We start from the raw sequence: 16,701 nt of genomic DNA, 5'->3' as shown, positions 1-16,701 counted from the left end.
CAGACAGGGTGCCTTCTTGGTTTGGGGGAGTGAGGGGGACTTAACCATTGTGGATACAAATCATCTTTGATATCAAATTCCTTCAAATATATGCACACCCCTCCCTTCTCTTCCTTTAGCTAATTTTTGAAACATACTAGGGGGTACAGCAACTTTCAAAACAGTTAAGAAGAAAAAAACACATAAGTAAAAGTTAATTTTTGCCCCCTTGCTTGTAGACTTTTACCCCTTTTATTCACATATAGTAAAAACCTTCTCAGCGATCGCCTGTGGCAAAGTTTAGGAAACAAGGTGACTATTTCCCCATGATAGTAGATTTAACTCTTAAAACTAGCAGCCTGAAGAATCAGGACACTGTAAGGTTGCAAATATTGGGCTAATATTTTTTCAGTACCTTCTGGACATTTGGTGGTTCACCAGAGTTCTGGCCACATTATCTCTTGGGAGGGAGGAGGTGGGTCAGTAGGGGGAGTCGTTGGGGAGGTGTTTGCACCATCATGGGAAAGTTCAAACTTACTAAAGCCCTCCATAGTGTTTTCAGGTCTTTGTCTCCCTCTGGTGCAAAGCATAGGGCTCTTATATTTCCTACCATAGATTTATCCTAAAGGGGGCCAATCTTAACCTCTAACAGAGAACTCCTCATCAGTGTGCAAACCATGCTCTTGGCTTGAGCCTGGGTAATGCCATGGATGTGGCTTTATATATCTGACCTGCTTCTTTATTAGCAAGCGAATTTAGATGGGAGAACCTCCAACTTACTTTCATCAAGGTTATTTTGGCTTCAACTAAGTCAAATTTATTTACTGTGGATCAGAGTCTACCAGACTTTTCTGAAGTAAGGCAAATAGCAGAATCAAAAATATGAAGGGGATTCTTCTATTCTTCAGTAGTATGGTAGTCCGCTACATCCCCTATGTTGATGTCCCATAAGAGATAGTAGACCAAATTCCTAATCATGCATTCAGTTTACTACAATATTTTAGCAGCCACAAGCAAGGAAACTGCATGATTATGCCAGAGTTAATCTACCGGTTCATAAAATGTACTTCCCCCTATTCACTCTTCGACTTGTATACAAAGTCAATCTTGTAGCCCAGTGGTTCTTAAACTATGGTCTGTGGACACTTGGGGTTCCACAACGCCTACTAAGGGCATTTGCGGTTGCTTAGAACATTTAATAATAATGCATAAAAAGCAAAATTGAAAGTTTTGAAAACTCTGACAAATTAAGTTGGTTTCCTCATCTTGATTCATGGGAGCAGCTCAGCCCAGCCCAAGTACAGCAAACTGAAGGTAGTATAGACAATTGGTGTTCTCAATTGAAGCACCAATATGGACAAACAAAAAGAGACTGCATTAGGAGCAAAAAAAGGACAAAGTGATACTAAAGTCTAGAATATCACTATCTTTTAGAGATAAAACTGAATTTTCAAAAGCTCCAACCTTCCCATTAAAATTTAGATTTTCACATATTTTTGGTTTGAGAGTTAAATAAAATAGTCCATAATTTGTGAATTTGTTTGATGTATCCTTGTTTCTGCATTTTTGTGTATTGTTTTGAGGTTCAAATCATAGGGATTGCTTATTCGGTGGTCCCAGGCTTTCAACAGTGATTCAGTGGGGTCCTAAGAAGTCATATGGTTAAGGACCACTTTTAAAGCCTGTCCACAGGTACACATGTGTAGCTCACCCATACATCACATTTCTGTTCACACAGGTTACACTGTGTGCTCCCTCACCAACCTTGTTGCCAATCTATGCTCCTTCTGTTTTCCAGTCAGAATTCCTTAGAAAAGCTTGAGGATTCCCTCTAGGTTCTTGCACATTTTAGTTGCGGGTTCATATTTCTAATGATGACAAATAAATGCCTTCACTCCTCTTTGATATGGAAGTTAGGGGAAAAAGGCATTACAGTCGCAAAACGGAGGGATGGGACAGGGTGATGGGCTGTCAATGTCACTATAACGATTAATGTGTCCTTACTTTTACATCATCTGCCCCACCCTCATCTTAAGCATTCCGTTATTGGCAAGCATGAACTAAAAATGAACCTTTGCAAAACTATGCTGCCTTTGAAAATCTCATTCCAAGATTAGTAACTAATTTCTATGAAACATGCCTTTTCTTGGAGTTCAGGGACAATCAGACGTTATTGTACACTAGCCTGTGAATGTACTATTGTTTCCCACTGATGTTATAGGGATATCAATACTAGGACACTCCAAATGGGTAACCCAATTACCTCTTAGAGGCACTTGACTCTACAGTGCTACCAAACTTGAGCAGTCAAGGAGTACTTTAAGGGATGGCAGGGAGTAGATACAGAATGCAAGGTAAATGAGAATCAAACTCAATGTCTCCACTTTTTCATAGCTACTTAAGATGTTTGGGAATGGCTGGAATAACATGGAAAATGCAAAGAGGACACTCCACAAACTCACACACTGAACACACCAGGATCTCCAAAATTCAGAAGACAAAACAGAAGAACCAGGAGACCATCAACTTGGCAGATAAAAGACTAAACGTCAGCTGCTGCAGCAGCAGAGGCACTGAAGGGTACAGGTTCAATGCTGAAAACCAGTAAGACAGATGTAATGTCCACAACTGGGGATGACACAGATGTGGTGACTCCAAAGTACAGACACTATTTCATTGACCTATGGAGATTAGAGTTTGGCGCGTACAAGGGCTAAAAAATGAGCTTCAAGATGGCATATGAGAGACTGTGCGGATACGTTAGTTTTGTCCGGCCGTGTCAATAACTCTTCAACACAGGGACAGGTGATGGTTTGCAGTAGATCTTGGTAGGCCCTTACCTTCTGCAATCTTCATCTATCCTGTCGCACAATTGAAAAGGTTTTTTCATCATTCATAACTACAATAACACATATACTTCGGCATCCGCCATCTGGGGACTTAATATGGGCACTGCCTGCTATGTAGCACCTCTTTTAGCTCACTGTTAGCGGGTGAGGAGTTATACTGATATTGTATTAAAAAAAAAGTCGGATTCCTTTTATTTTGCTTTTCACAGTTACTTTTTGTTGTTGTAACTGGCTGGGTCAAAGTTGGGACCCAATTCTCCCTTTGGTGGTCATCTTTATAATAGATTCTGAGATGCCATTGTCATACGACGACTGTGTGTGTCAGGCTTTCATATACTAGTAATGCATGTTACATGCAGCACACAGGCTTAATTTCATGGTTGCATTTACTACCGGAGAATGTATCACAGGCGTAAGGTCAAGGAAAGTGGGTTGATAGAATGGTAGTACTAACAAATGTGTGCAAGGTAACTATGTTTCCAGTTTAGAAACCTCATGTTTTCTGACGATGTTCACACTAACAAGACACAGAGGGAACATTTTCCACTTCTCTGGTGCCTGTGTTCTAACTGCGGAAGATGACCTTACAAATAAATGTCTTATAAAGGATATGTTACATTAGTTTCCGTATTATCCTTTGTGCTTCAACAAAGGGGATGTCTGCCCAATTTGGTAGCAAAGCAGGAGCTGAGCACGAGTGACCTGCCCCCCCCCCCCCCACCTATTCATGCATAAGACATCATTGGTGATAAACGTATATACGGTACCGATGCAGATGTAGGATTAGATGGATAGACTGGTTGCTGAGGGAAGATGCTGAATAACTGAATTCTAAATGTTGACCCAATAATAGCATAAGGTATGTAGGTATACTATACATTGCTTGGCATGATTCAGATTTTGTAAATTAAACGTCATAAATTAGCTGAAAATAATGACACACACATTGGGTAGTAAATAGAATAACGGGGTAGAGATGAGGGATGAAACATGATTGGGGCTTATATAACATTTGCCTTTAGCTACATATTATCTGTGGGGTTGTTTATAATATTGATCAATTTGACACAGGATTTGTAGATAGGACCTGTAAAATAAATAACCATATAATAGTAAAATACAAGCCAGTGTGTACTGTTTTGGGGGAACAAGGGCAGGGCACCATCCATCATCATCATCATCTATCGTCTGCAGGTAAGAGATTCTCTGACAGGCGTGTCTGACTCAGAACAATCCCCATCTAATAGAGTATAACTCACTAAAGAAGGACAAAGACATCTGCCAGCTCTCCTTTCTCTCTGAATAAAAGAGTATTTCCTTTTTGGGGAATGGGATCTACTTGGTGTTACCCTAATATTATTGAAATGAGCATGATAAAAGGAAGCAATTAGAGTAGTGAACCCCAATCAAGGAAAGAATAGACTAGCAACACACTTTAATAGACCACCACTATATCTCTTGAATGTAGATTTAAAAATATTATTCAACGTAATCTCAAAAAGAATACTACATGTGGTGACCTTGTGTCTAAGGATCAAAATGGATTTGTTCCTGGTTGTAATACCGCACCCAATTTATGAATCTTTTTCCATTTTATGATGTGCATCCCAGCAAACAATGACATTCTGTATGTAGCCATTACATATTGCAAAGAAGTTCAATTCCCTTGGATTGTCAGATCTATAAATGTTCTCAGAAAACATTAAATCTGACCTGCAAATATTAAAATGGACAGAATTGTTTTGCTCATCAGCCATGCTCAACAGGGTTAAAACTGGACACGTATTTTCTCCGATGTGGGATGTTCAGAGGTACCAGACAAAGTTGCCACCTTACCCCGGTCCAGTTGAACATGTGTTACCTTTGGTAAAGTTCTTTCTGGTGGTACTCTATTGAACCGCAGATTCCTCACCTTGTAAATATCCCCCGACTGGATCCAGACTGGACCCCATGCGCTCACAGCCCTGCGTGCTTTTGTCAGTTTCTTTCTTGACACTATTCGTGCCCACAGATAAGCCCAACAAACAATAAGACCTGCCATTGTGGAGATCTCTAGATTGGAACCTTTTTAGATGGAAAAAAAGAGACCAATCCAAATAAGGAGGAGGGGAGGGCCACCAAAAAGAGCATTACCGAAAGTATGGAACTTAGGGCCAGATTTAGATTTTGGCAGACGAGTTACTCCTTACAACGGTGACGGATATCCAATCCGCCAAAATATTGATCCCATAGGATATAATGGGATTTATATTTCGGCAGACGGGATATCCGTCACCACTGTGACGGAGTAACCTGTCTGCCAAGATGTAAACCAGGCCCTTATTCTTCTGATGAATACTTCTAGCCACAGATTCCTCACCTACTGAATAGATGTCAAAGAAGTACCTCCGAAGGTGGAGGGCCTGTGGGATGGATCAGATCAAAGAGTCCTGGAGGACCTAACAGGTGAAATGCGCTTCCTGACAAACCTAGCTGTCGAGGCAGTAGTGCTTCGTGAACAGATATTTCCTCCCTGGGCCCGACATAATTTAATGTCTATTTAGCCACCCACGCTCCCGCAGATTGTCAGATCTTGTGGGTTCGAGATAGTGTCCTATGCCAATGACACCCCAATTAGTCATCTCCTTTGGGCAGGATCCAGATATGGCAAAACCACGGTTTATGACCAACAACTGCCTCCAATTAAATTGTGAAAAAACCAAGATAATGTTGTTTGGCAGGGCTCAAGAGTCTTGGTCAATGGACTGGTGGCCTTCTAAATTAGGCCCTGCCCGTTGCCCAAAACAGGTGGTAAAAATCTTGGCGTCAAAACGGATTGGACACTTTCTACGAAAGACCAAGTCAGCGCAACATGTGGCACCTGCTTTGCCACTATGCGTTTACTTAGGAAAGTATTTCCATGGCTCCCTTCTACATCAAGAAAAACCATAGTCCAAGCACTGATTACAAGTCGCTTGGACTAACGGAATGCACTACTAGTGACAGCAAAAGATTAATTGCTGGCCAAGCTCCATGTGGTGCATACCACAGTGGCTCGACTAATTTGTAACCTTCCTTCTCGCCTGTCTTCTGCTCCTATGTTGAAAGACCTTCACTGGCTACCAGTCAGGAAACTATGCTGCTTGACTCACAAGACACCAACCAAGCAGCAACCTACCTATCTACATGTCAAACTCAGCCAATACTAGCTTACGCGATTGCTCAGATCGGCGAGTCAAGCTTTATTAGGAGGCTGGCCTCCTCCTCCCCCCCGCCCCGCCACCCCCAGTAAATAGCGTCCGTCACTGCAAAAAGAGTCAAAACCTTCAGCAGAAAGGTTGCTCTAGTCCTCAACACCAGTGTGTCTGGAAAAAAGGTGGTCTAGGGAGGTTGTACTGACAGAGTCTGAAGTCCATTCCTGCGATGAGCTAAAGTTCTGATGATGAGAAAGACAGTCTTCAGAGTAAAGAGACGTAAAGGGCAGCTGTGCAGGGACTCGGAGGTGCACTTGAGAAACGTGAGGCCTAAATTAAGATACTGTAGCATTACAAAAGCTTTGTGGAGGGCATAGGAGTTGAGCCTAAAATAAACCTCTGATTACAACAGGTGACTTAAACAAGGACGGCTGGTCTGGCAAACACAAAAAGGCCGAAAAAGGCTACAAATACCATTAACAGTGCTCAATGAAACAAATTGAATTGGCTCAATATTTCTCAGGTGGATTAGGTTGTTGTATGCCTGCCCACTGGCTAGAGTCAAAATTGGGAAGGTAATTTCAGCTCAATGACCCACACAGAGAGGCCCCATACAAGGATGTCCCCTCTTGTCCTCATTTTTAGGTCTCGCACCTGCGTTGCGTTGCACTGCGTAGCAGTGCTCGCGCAGGTGAGAGTCCTTTTGCCCGGGGTTCAGAAATGGACCCTGGAAATGAACACGCTCGTGCGTGTGTTTTTACTTTTGCAGCCTGCTATTGGCCTTTGCCTGCGTGTTAGTTTTAAAGATAGCACACAATAGGCCAGAGGCGGGCGCATAGCTCCGCCCATGGCCTATTGGTGTCTATCACGCGCATTTCTGCCATAAGGTTTCAATTATCGTGCCCAGACACAGGCGCGATAATTGAAACCATATGGGTTGCTGTGGCGCGCGCGCACCACTCGCGGCTTTATCTGTTTCGCGAAAGTGAAAGCGATTGCTTTCCTTGTTTCATGGTGATATAGTGTGACCTTGTTGCAGATTTTTTAGGCACGGGGAGATTAAGTGATTTGATCAGACTCGCAGGATGTTGAGCCGAGGATGGGATTCGAAGCGACCCCCCTGTTCCAAAGTCAGTATTCCATAATAAAGCGAAATAATATATTCCAGAGTTTGACCTAAAAGTACACAGGGTCAATCAAACGAAGTTCTCGTTTCACTTAAAAAGTAGACTAGCTTGTCAGCAGTTTCTGGAGCAGGCGTTTCTCTGCCGGTATTCCTTTTTTTGTGTCTTTTTGTGTTTTTCACTCCCCCCCCCCCCTCCCCCCTCCCCCCCCCCTCGACTATGATTCTCTCTCGTGCAGATTACTGTATTAGCATTAGCTTGTTGCTCGGGGGGCCCCTAGCCGTGAAATTAGATAACTGCAAGCTGTTTTCTCTTATTAAGATATAACGTACCTAGAGATAGAACTGCCCAGGCAAGCAGCCTTCTGAGGACACGGAGGACGGGGATAGCTTTTGAATCCAAATCTGTTTGCATACAGTTAAGTAGCGTGCTCATCCTAATGTATCCTAAACTTTTTCTGTTTGGCAGACATGAAAATAGATCAGGGGAGGGGTCGTTGGGGCTCTCGAAAGGATACAGTGAGTAGGTTAAGTTGCGAAACATTAATTCAAGCATAACTTCGACACTTCACCAAATTGTGTCAACCATGGCAAACGCATTTGGTCACTGGTCTCCACACATTTGTAGCACTCTGAAGAAACGGCATCTGAAATTCTGGATATTAGTTTCAAAATCAAATTGTTCTTACACGCATGTTGTCCTGTACGTTTACCTGCGGTATCCCTAAAACCGTTTCTGTGCCCAGTGCTGAGTATTTTCCCTGTTGTGTTTTATCCCAGTAAGTTGTCATTCCAGTTACGAACCCCCAAACGAATTCGGTGAGCGGCGATCCCTCTTTAAAACAAGCAGCATACTGCCTTCGTGAGCATAAACATCAAATCACATGTAGCGCATTGGCACCTTTAGTCAAGGAGCTACACTGTACACACCTCTCCATATATTCACCATGCGAGCACCGAAGAGGCCAGGCAGCACAAGTCCCATCAGGTGACTCAAGATTGAAGGCCGCCCTATCATCCCACAAGCGAAGTCACTCAACTTCTTTGGGGTACGGACTCCATAAGGCAGCCACTCATACATATGCCGACCACTAATGCACATACCACACAGTAGTCTGTCTCCCAATTGTTCCATTATCACCAGCTAGCAATTTCCACACGCAAGTGTTCTTATAGTATCAATATCTGGAGAGCGAAGCGTCGAATCACAAGCTTGCACGTCTGAAACCTCAGGCAATCGGCATATCTCTGCAGCACGCGCTGAACTCACGGAGCTGTCTGCAAGCCACGCTTATACCCCAGAGGGGTAAGCAGGCCCTCGCGCCTTTAGCCTTTCTTACCACTTTCCCTTTCCCGGATCGTAACCCACATGTCCTGTCCGCCCACAGTGCTGTCCGGCGTCGCTGCTGCCTCCTTACCTTGAGAGTTGTAACCCCAGGCTGCCGGCAGGGCTGTGTGGTGTGCTTTGGTCGGCTGCAGCTGACTTCACAACAGTGCTCTGGTCCTGTAGCGTGCATCTCACCGGGTTTTTTTTTTTTATTGCAGTTTGAGGTTCTTGAAAGAGAGAGATCTGTCTGCCGGTTTTAGTTTTTCTATGAAAGGGCTTTTATTCCTCCCCAGTTGGTCTTTGTTGCTGTTCTTTGCTGGTTTGGAGGCTCCCGGGATGACTTTCGTTTTTATGAAAGAAAAGTGAGTCCCAGGAGGCAGCAGCAGAGCTCTCTCATTGGGCTGCTCCAGGCGTGAGGGAGACAGACTGGAGCGGCTGCTCGGTTCCGCTTTTATACTCACACCAAGCGAGGAGAGTCCTGCCTGTCTCACCCTCCCTGGCACCTCCCCTTTCCAAAAAAGGACTGACTTTCCAATAATAAACAAGCATTTACAATGCAATAGGTCTCGCATTTACTAGAGTTTGAGCTATTGGAAATGACAATGCCTTTTATTTATTTGTTTAAAAAACCAACACATTAATAAAAGGCATTGTAATCTTCAATGCCAATAGCTCAAATTCTAGTAAATGCGAGACCTATTGCATTGCAAATGCTTGTTTGCCTTAGCCAAGGAGCTTTTAGCGAGCATATTGCACAAGAAAGCATGAAAATTGGGGGGCGAGGGGGGGAGGTGCGGGGGGGACACTCATGCATAGCCGCTACAGTTTTGTGACCGGCATCTCGTATGTGGAACGTATGTGGCTTCTTTATCTTATGACTGCATTTAAAAACAAATAAACGTGGAGTGATTGTATCAGTGGTTTGAACTGATGTGCTGAATAAATGTATTGTCTCACCCTGAAGATGTTCAGTAGTCTGAAAGAACGAAATCCGTTGACTATTTAAAAAAAAAACCTTAATTTAAAAAAAAGACAGACAGAATAAAGGGATTGGCTTTTTGGACTTTTTTGTGGATTGATTACATCAAAAGGTGTACTTTCCTCAATTTAGTCAAAAAGTTATTGAAGCGCTGGAGGGCGGCTCCAAAGTAATGCCAGTGTTTTGTCAGAGTCAAAATGTATTAGGACTGGGCGAATTGGAACTGATCGGAGACGCGATCCCAGTCCAGGTTGAGAGAAATAAATTTGAGGTCAGGCACAACACTAGAAATGACGTCCTCCTCCGGCTTTGGTGGAGTTGAATCTGGAGTCGACGTGGCATGAACTGGGATGGATCTCTGCACTCGATCTGAAATCTGCTCCAGAGTCAGAGCTTAACCCCAAACAGGTTCAATAGGCACAGAAGGTGCAGAGGACAGATTCGCTGGCAGTAATCCGGCTAGCAGCCTCCCTGGATCTGAGAGACCCATAAAAGCACCACAGGGAAACGGATGGGTGTCAAAGATTCGCAACATGGCTTCTCACGACAATCTCAACTTGTTGCGGCGTTAGTGAGGATCTGTCCCTAAAAGGCTTAAACCCTGTAGTCTTATGAGGGGACATTTTCCCTTACCACTGGAAAACAATAATTTTGAAAAAAACTTTTCAACTGACAAGAAAGAATTTGGGAGGTAGCTTCAGATCCATGTACGAAGGTGCTGAAAAAAAAAGAAACTCATGTCTGCATGCAGGGGGCTACGTACCAGCACTCTGGATTATGCTGTAAAAACCTTCTGGCTCACTTCTCTCACCTGATGATATTCACAAGGTGAGGAATCTGTAGTTAGAAGTATCCACCAGAAAGATCATACTATGGAACCATAGGCATGCTATTTTAAGCAATATGGGGTTGACAACTAAGAGGGAATCTTGAGCTCTAAACATATCATCTCTTCGTACGCAGATGATATACTGCTGTATCTCTACGACTGTTTCACTCAAATTACAATGTGAGTAACTTGTTCGAAAGGTTCAACCATGTAGGAAGCTGGCTCTGTATATACTATACCAAAGTAAGCTATAGTGAGCACAGAGTCCAGTGAATCCCCAAAGGCTTACAGAGGCTCAAGTAGAATATACTAAAAGATCTATGTGTGGTAGTGTGGTTGAGCAGTTAGGCTTATCAGAGGGTAGCGTTAAGCATTTATTGTACACACTCAGGCAAGAAGTAATAGCACACACTCAAAGACTGAATCCAGACCAATTGCTTTGTATACCAAGTTATTGTTTTCCTATTTTATTTCTAGAACCAAGATGAACTCAGTTGCAGGTAAGTAATAGCTTCAACAGTAGTAATACTTTTCAAGTACAGTAAGAACTATTTGGTAAGGCAGTAGTGAATGCTTTATAGTATGGGAATTACTTTTATAGAATCAGATTAGAACAGTAGAACTTTGCAATAGAAACAGAGTTTTGTATGCAATAGGTTTTGTAAATGCAATGCAATACCATGGGAGGAACACAATGTAATGCATTAACTGTTGAGTATTTGACTTACAATCCCAGTCTCCAGGAGTTTTGACCAACACTGGGCAAGGTTCAGTTTCAGGAAGGTACTGCACCATCAGCGGCACTGGGCCAGCCGGGTGCAGAGGTGACTGTGCCCAATGCAAATCAATGAAGGCTGGGGGCACCTCGAAGAGGCATGGTTTGCAGATAAGTACCCATGTTTTCGGGGGAACATACCCCAGAAGATAACATCACGGGGGGGGGGGGGCCACAAAGCAGCACCAAAGCTACACCACCAGTGCCACAGGGGCGGCCGGGTGCAGGGTGCAAAATCAGCGTCTGGCGCCCAATGACTTTCAAAGGAGGCCGTCAGTCGCACAAATAGGCTGCAGGCTCGGACCAGGGGGCTGGATAAAGGTGAGCACTGGCTGGGCAGGTAAGTTGGAGGGCTATGGGAGGTCGAGGCACCATCAGTTGATCACCCCAAGGCCAGAGGGCTGAGGATGCAGTGGTATCTTTTGGTGTTGAATCTTCTGGGTTTGAGCTGGTCGTGGTCAGGGGGACCCTTCGTGTAGAGGCTGCAGGCAACTTAGTCGCATCTAGGAGAGGTCAGCCACTGATTGAGACTAGGTCAGGATCGCCGGGAAGCCTTTGCTGGACAGGTGAGCCACTCTAACTCAGGCCGCGGCCATCGGGTGCAGAGTGGGCAGGGGTCGCGGATCCGCCTGGATCTGGAATCCTTGATGTTGGAGTTTCCTGGACAGGGCTGCTGTACTCGGGAGATATGGTCTTTATTGAAGAGTGGCAGTCTTCCTGGTGTTCTTTGAAGTCGCTGGCCATGGACAAGCGTTTGTTTCTACGCAGGCTCGAGGAGCAGGAGGTAGGTCGGTAGTGCTGGGGCCAAGGCAGTAGGTGTTTTCGTGCTTTGCTGCACGGCGTCTCCTTAATCCGTCTTCTTCGGTTGCAGAAATCTGAGGATCAAAGTTCGGGGGTGCGCCTAAATACCGAATTTAGGGGCGTTACAGGGACATTCAGATGGTAGCCAATGGGCTACGTGCCTTTAGGGTGACTAAAACCCTTAGAATGTCTCCTCCCTTTGTGGAGGGGGCACCCCATAACCTGATTAGGTTGCATTCTTCCATTCAAGAAGAAGGATTTCCTCAGGAGGTAACTTCGGACCAGGGCACCTTGGGGCGGTCCTGGCAGAGAGGGGACACATCTCTACTGACTACTAATTTTACCGCCGACTTTGCCCCCAAAAGTGGGGCCTGGTCATGGGCGCAGGCATCTCCATTATCTGTAGAGGCCCTGGCTAGCATATCAAAGGGCAGGAAGCCTTTGAGGCTCACCGCCCTGAATGCTGTTCTTGCTTGGTGATACGTGTGAAGCATCTCCACCCCAAGCAGACTTTGTCCCCGACACACAAGAGCACAAGGTCTCCCACCTCAGGAGGTCAGAAACATGTCTGTGTGTGGCAGGCTGGTGCAGACCAGTCAACTGGACACGAGGGAGTTGGACTTTTTCGGGGCCATCTCTAAGATGCCCTCTGAGTGCATTTTGTAATAAATCCAATACTGGCATCAGTGTGGGTTTATTATGCTGAGGAGTTTGATACAAAACTCCCTAGCATTCAGTAAAGCCCTCATGGAGGTGTGGAGTTCATAATGACAAACATTCACCCTGTGTACTTCATATGGCTCCACTGCACTTTCAATGTCTGTGAATTGCACGGACACTTGCTCATGCTGCTGTGCCCTCACCTGTGGTACAGTGCTCTCTGCCTTAGGGCTGTGTGGCCTGCTAGAGGGGTGATTTACCTATGCAACAGGCAGTGGTTTGTGGGTATGGCACACAGAGATGTGTGCCATGTCGACTCTGAAGTTTTGTCTGCACCAAAGCACAAAGTCTGCAATGGTAGTGTTTGTGTTTGGTGAGGGGCCTCTGAGGGTGGCACAATATATGCTGCAGCTCTTAGAGACCCTCTCTGCTCACAAGGCCCTTGGTACCACTTGTGCCTTTTTAAAAGGGACTTGCACGTGAGCCAGAGGTGTGCCAATTGTGAAAACAAAGATACAGTTCTGCAAAAAAAAAAAAAAAAACAGGCCCTGGGAACCTGATTGGCAGGGACCCATTGCACACTCAGTCAAAGTGCATCAGCTATCTGGCAAAAAGTGGGGGGGTAACCATGCAAAATGGGGCGCTTTCTAATGTTGTTCGAAGATCTACAGAAAGAGTATCAATTGGCAGACTCGGAAAGATATAAGAACATGAAGCTGGGGCATGCGCTTCGTAGACATATAAGAGAAGGGGAACGAATTCCTGAGTGAAGCCTGCTGGAGGATAGACTCCTATTAGATGCAATCCCAAATAAAGCACTATCATTCACATATAGGAAGATCATTAATAATTCACCTGACCCCCTGAAAAAGTTGCGAAGCCTGGGAGGCAAATATTGGCCTATTGGAAGATGATGATTGGGAGGAGGCTATACAAAGGCTTAGAGAAGTACCAGTTAGACCGAGATTTAGATTGATACAACTACGGATTCTACATAGATCATACTCCACATGCACAGTTATCCACAAGTTAGGGCGCACACACACACAGATACTTACATGGCTGCGACCAAAAAGGTACCTTTTTCGACATCATTTGGGAGTGCCCAGCTATACAACAATATTGGGGAAAGGTAATACGAGTAATGTCAGACGGCCTGGGACTGGAAATCCCCCTGGATGCCAGATGGCATATACTGTGTGTCACGGGGAGCAGACATGGCCTAGATCCCAGAAAATATGGCTGCTAGTGGCTGCCATGGAGGCCAAGAGGAACATTGCCAGGGTGTGGGGGCCACACTTCTCCCGAAGGTGGGTCAATGGAAGGCCGTTCTTGACTGATGCAGTGCCGCAGAAAAGGTAGTATATGAGAGTAGGGGTTGCCCACGTAAATGAGAGAAAATATGGCACCAATGGGGGGCATATAGGGGTGTGTGACGGGGGTGCTTGGGAACCACTAGGGTCAATAAGGGGGGACGTGGACTGTCAACGATCATAGGGGAAGGGAAAGTATGATTTGGAACAATTGTTAGAAAAAGGGATCATAGAAATATATGAATTGATCTATGTATGTTTACAAATGTCAGTTGAAATCAAGCTATACACTGTAACTGGCGTTGGTTTAATAAAAAAGATTGTTCAAATACATATATATATATTTTTTTTAAAAGAGACGCTTTCCTACAAACCACTTTCCAGGCTTCTGGTTAACTGGAATAAATCGCTGCTTGTTACTACTAGGAGATACAGATATAGATAGCTTGATCTTTGTTAATTCCTCGCTGTTGACTTGTGCACAACACACATTTAGCCATGTAGGGACCCACATAGATCTCTTGGATTTAGATTTAATAGCAGGTGACATTTGAAAGGCGGTGGATGCAATAAACTCAGTATGGTGCTGGAAGAGTTGGAACCTATTATTGATGGGGAGGGTATTGCCATTCAAAAAGGTGATACTTTCTTGACTGCTCCATTTCTTACTCACCTTGCTGGTCATTCAGTCATCATTGGTAGCATTTAGCCTTGGTACAAAGCCAAAGGGCCTGACTCCGGAATGACTGCCTTGGAAGTCGGGCAGCATCATCTAGCAATAAAGTACTGGATAAATGGAGGCCCTGAACTATTTAACCTCAGCCATGTTGGCACACTGAAGACCAAGGCTCCCTCGAAGATTTCACGACTAGTTAATTATCATCAGAAGATCAAATCAGATGATGCTGAAGTCCCAAGAGGACTCTTCCACATGAGAAACAACAAATTTGTGCTTCTTGGATAAAAAGGACAACATAAGGGTGTTTCTTCTTATGGTTATTTTAAGCCTCACTGAAGCATCACCACAACCACCTCATCAAAGGGAGTAACTGGAAAAACTTTATTTTGTTTACTTTGGGATGAAAGCCCAGTGCATGGAATTGAAAAGCTGTGCTGTTCTGTTCGGTCATTTATATCTGTATAGCCCTGCGTATTTCAAACTCAACAATCTCACTCAGCCACTAAATACTGCATGGATCCAAGGACTCTGAAACGTCAGTGTGTCCATGGACTACTGCCAGAAGTCCATTGTGATGTAATCCTCGAAGCTCAATGTCTCACAAGGTGTACAGGGGTTCAAGCAGCATAAAGCAGCTTGCACCACGGGAGAATTAAAACTGGTTATTTTCTGAATAATCATTGCCCTCTTATGGCCCACATCTCATAACCATTCTTTCAAGGAATGTGTGGAAAATGGTCTAAATTGGTTTAACACCAAGGAAAATAGTAGATTAGAAGTAACCGGTGTCTTCCTCACGGAGATCATCAATAGTACAATGAAAAAAAACTTGCTGCATGAGACAGACCCGCATACTGAAGAGACTGCAAGTGGCAAATCTCATATTAAAGACCTTACTTATGTAAAAAGATATGTGCATTGCAAGAGGGGAGCCCAGTCTTACTCACAATTGTCTGCATTTCGAAAGGCATGTTATATACCTGAAGTACTTGAGATGAAAATTAAATGAAATAATTATTTATAAAGTGCAACTACTGCCCGAGGCACAGGATTCTATAGAGGAGACAAATTAAAAGACCACAGTGTCAAGCAGAGAAACCAGTTCCAAAAATAGATTACTGATTAAAAAGCCAGGTTTTCAGGCCTTTTCCGAAAGCATAAAGGCTTGTACAGGCCTTAAAGGAGAAAGGCATGGAGTTCCATATTTTTGCTGTACAGTAGATGAAACGTCTGCCACCCCAATAAACTTTTTACATTTTGGGTACCATGACACTGAATGCTAATGAAGGGTGCAAGGTTCCGGAAGGATGGTACCGAATACATTTTTGTAGCAGGTAGTCAGGGGCAATGTCATTAAGAGCTTTGAAGGCAATACAAAGGGATTTAAAAATTATCCGCTTATATATCTGCAGTGAAGATGGGCTTGGGAGAGCGAGCCCGAATGGTATTTAGGGATTCTTAGTACCAGAAGAGCAGCAGCATTTTGAAACAAGGATAATCAGCAAACTCTTCAAATTCAGAAGTGGAAAATTAAAACTGCATCGGAGAAGCAGATGCTTATAGAGATTTGAAATATAAACCAGAGAAGTTAAGAATCAGCAAAGTGAAGGTAAGAAACAAAATATTTTCTAAAGGCTGCACATAACTAAAACCGCAAGTGACATTTCAAGTACTACTCAGCACGTCTCATGAAGAACAAGGCGCATTGATATCTGCAGTTTGGCTAAAGAAGCTTTGTATGTCAACCACATCACACTCAATACAACCATGTATGCAACTTATTATTTGTTAACAAACTGCATATTGGAGGCTTCTAGAGCATACAACAGGGGTGCATGTTTGTTACCTTTTCTTCAACTGCCTCCAGTTGATCAGCCTTCTCCTGCAAAGTTTCAAGTCTCTTCACCTCACCATCCCGGGACTCTTTGAATGTAGCAAGCTTAATAAAACAAAAAGAAAAGGATTTCAAATTGAAATACTGGACCCTGTGTTGAAGCAGTATGGAAAGGCTGGAATTATTTCATTTGCATCAAATTTATTTATAATAAGTGAAAAAAACGTTATTGTAAGAAAAGTGAACCTATTCTTTTTTTGCTTTTGGGTATTTCAGGGTTTCCGCAGAAGACGTGCTGAGAAACCATCTCTTAACAGAAAGGTAAACAAGAGTTAAAGTACTCTAAACCTTGCAATGTCCAGTGTGAACGATTGGGTTCC

At 43.9% G+C, this 16,701-nt stretch overlaps 1 protein-coding gene across 3 annotated transcripts in view; it reads right to left on the bottom strand.

Moving 5' to 3' along the window:
* Positions 1 to 16,701, bottom strand: part of FKBP15 (FKBP prolyl isomerase family member 15) — a 371,570-nt gene that overhangs the window by 48,618 nt on the left and 306,251 nt on the right. For all 3 annotated transcript variants that reach the window (XM_085610375.1, XM_085610359.1, XM_085610368.1), the window contains exon 24: positions 16,334 to 16,426. In XM_085610375.1, the coding sequence (XP_085466501.1) occupies positions 16,334 to 16,426 (93 nt within the window). The remainder of the gene's footprint in view (positions 1 to 16,333; positions 16,427 to 16,701) is intronic.

This window comes from Triturus cristatus, chromosome 1_2 (genome assembly GCF_964204655.1).
Source record: "Triturus cristatus chromosome 1_2, aTriCri1.1, whole genome shotgun sequence".
NCBI classification, from domain to species: domain Eukaryota; kingdom Metazoa; phylum Chordata; class Amphibia; order Caudata; family Salamandridae; genus Triturus; species Triturus cristatus.
This window is presented reverse-complemented; position numbering and strand designations above follow the sequence as displayed.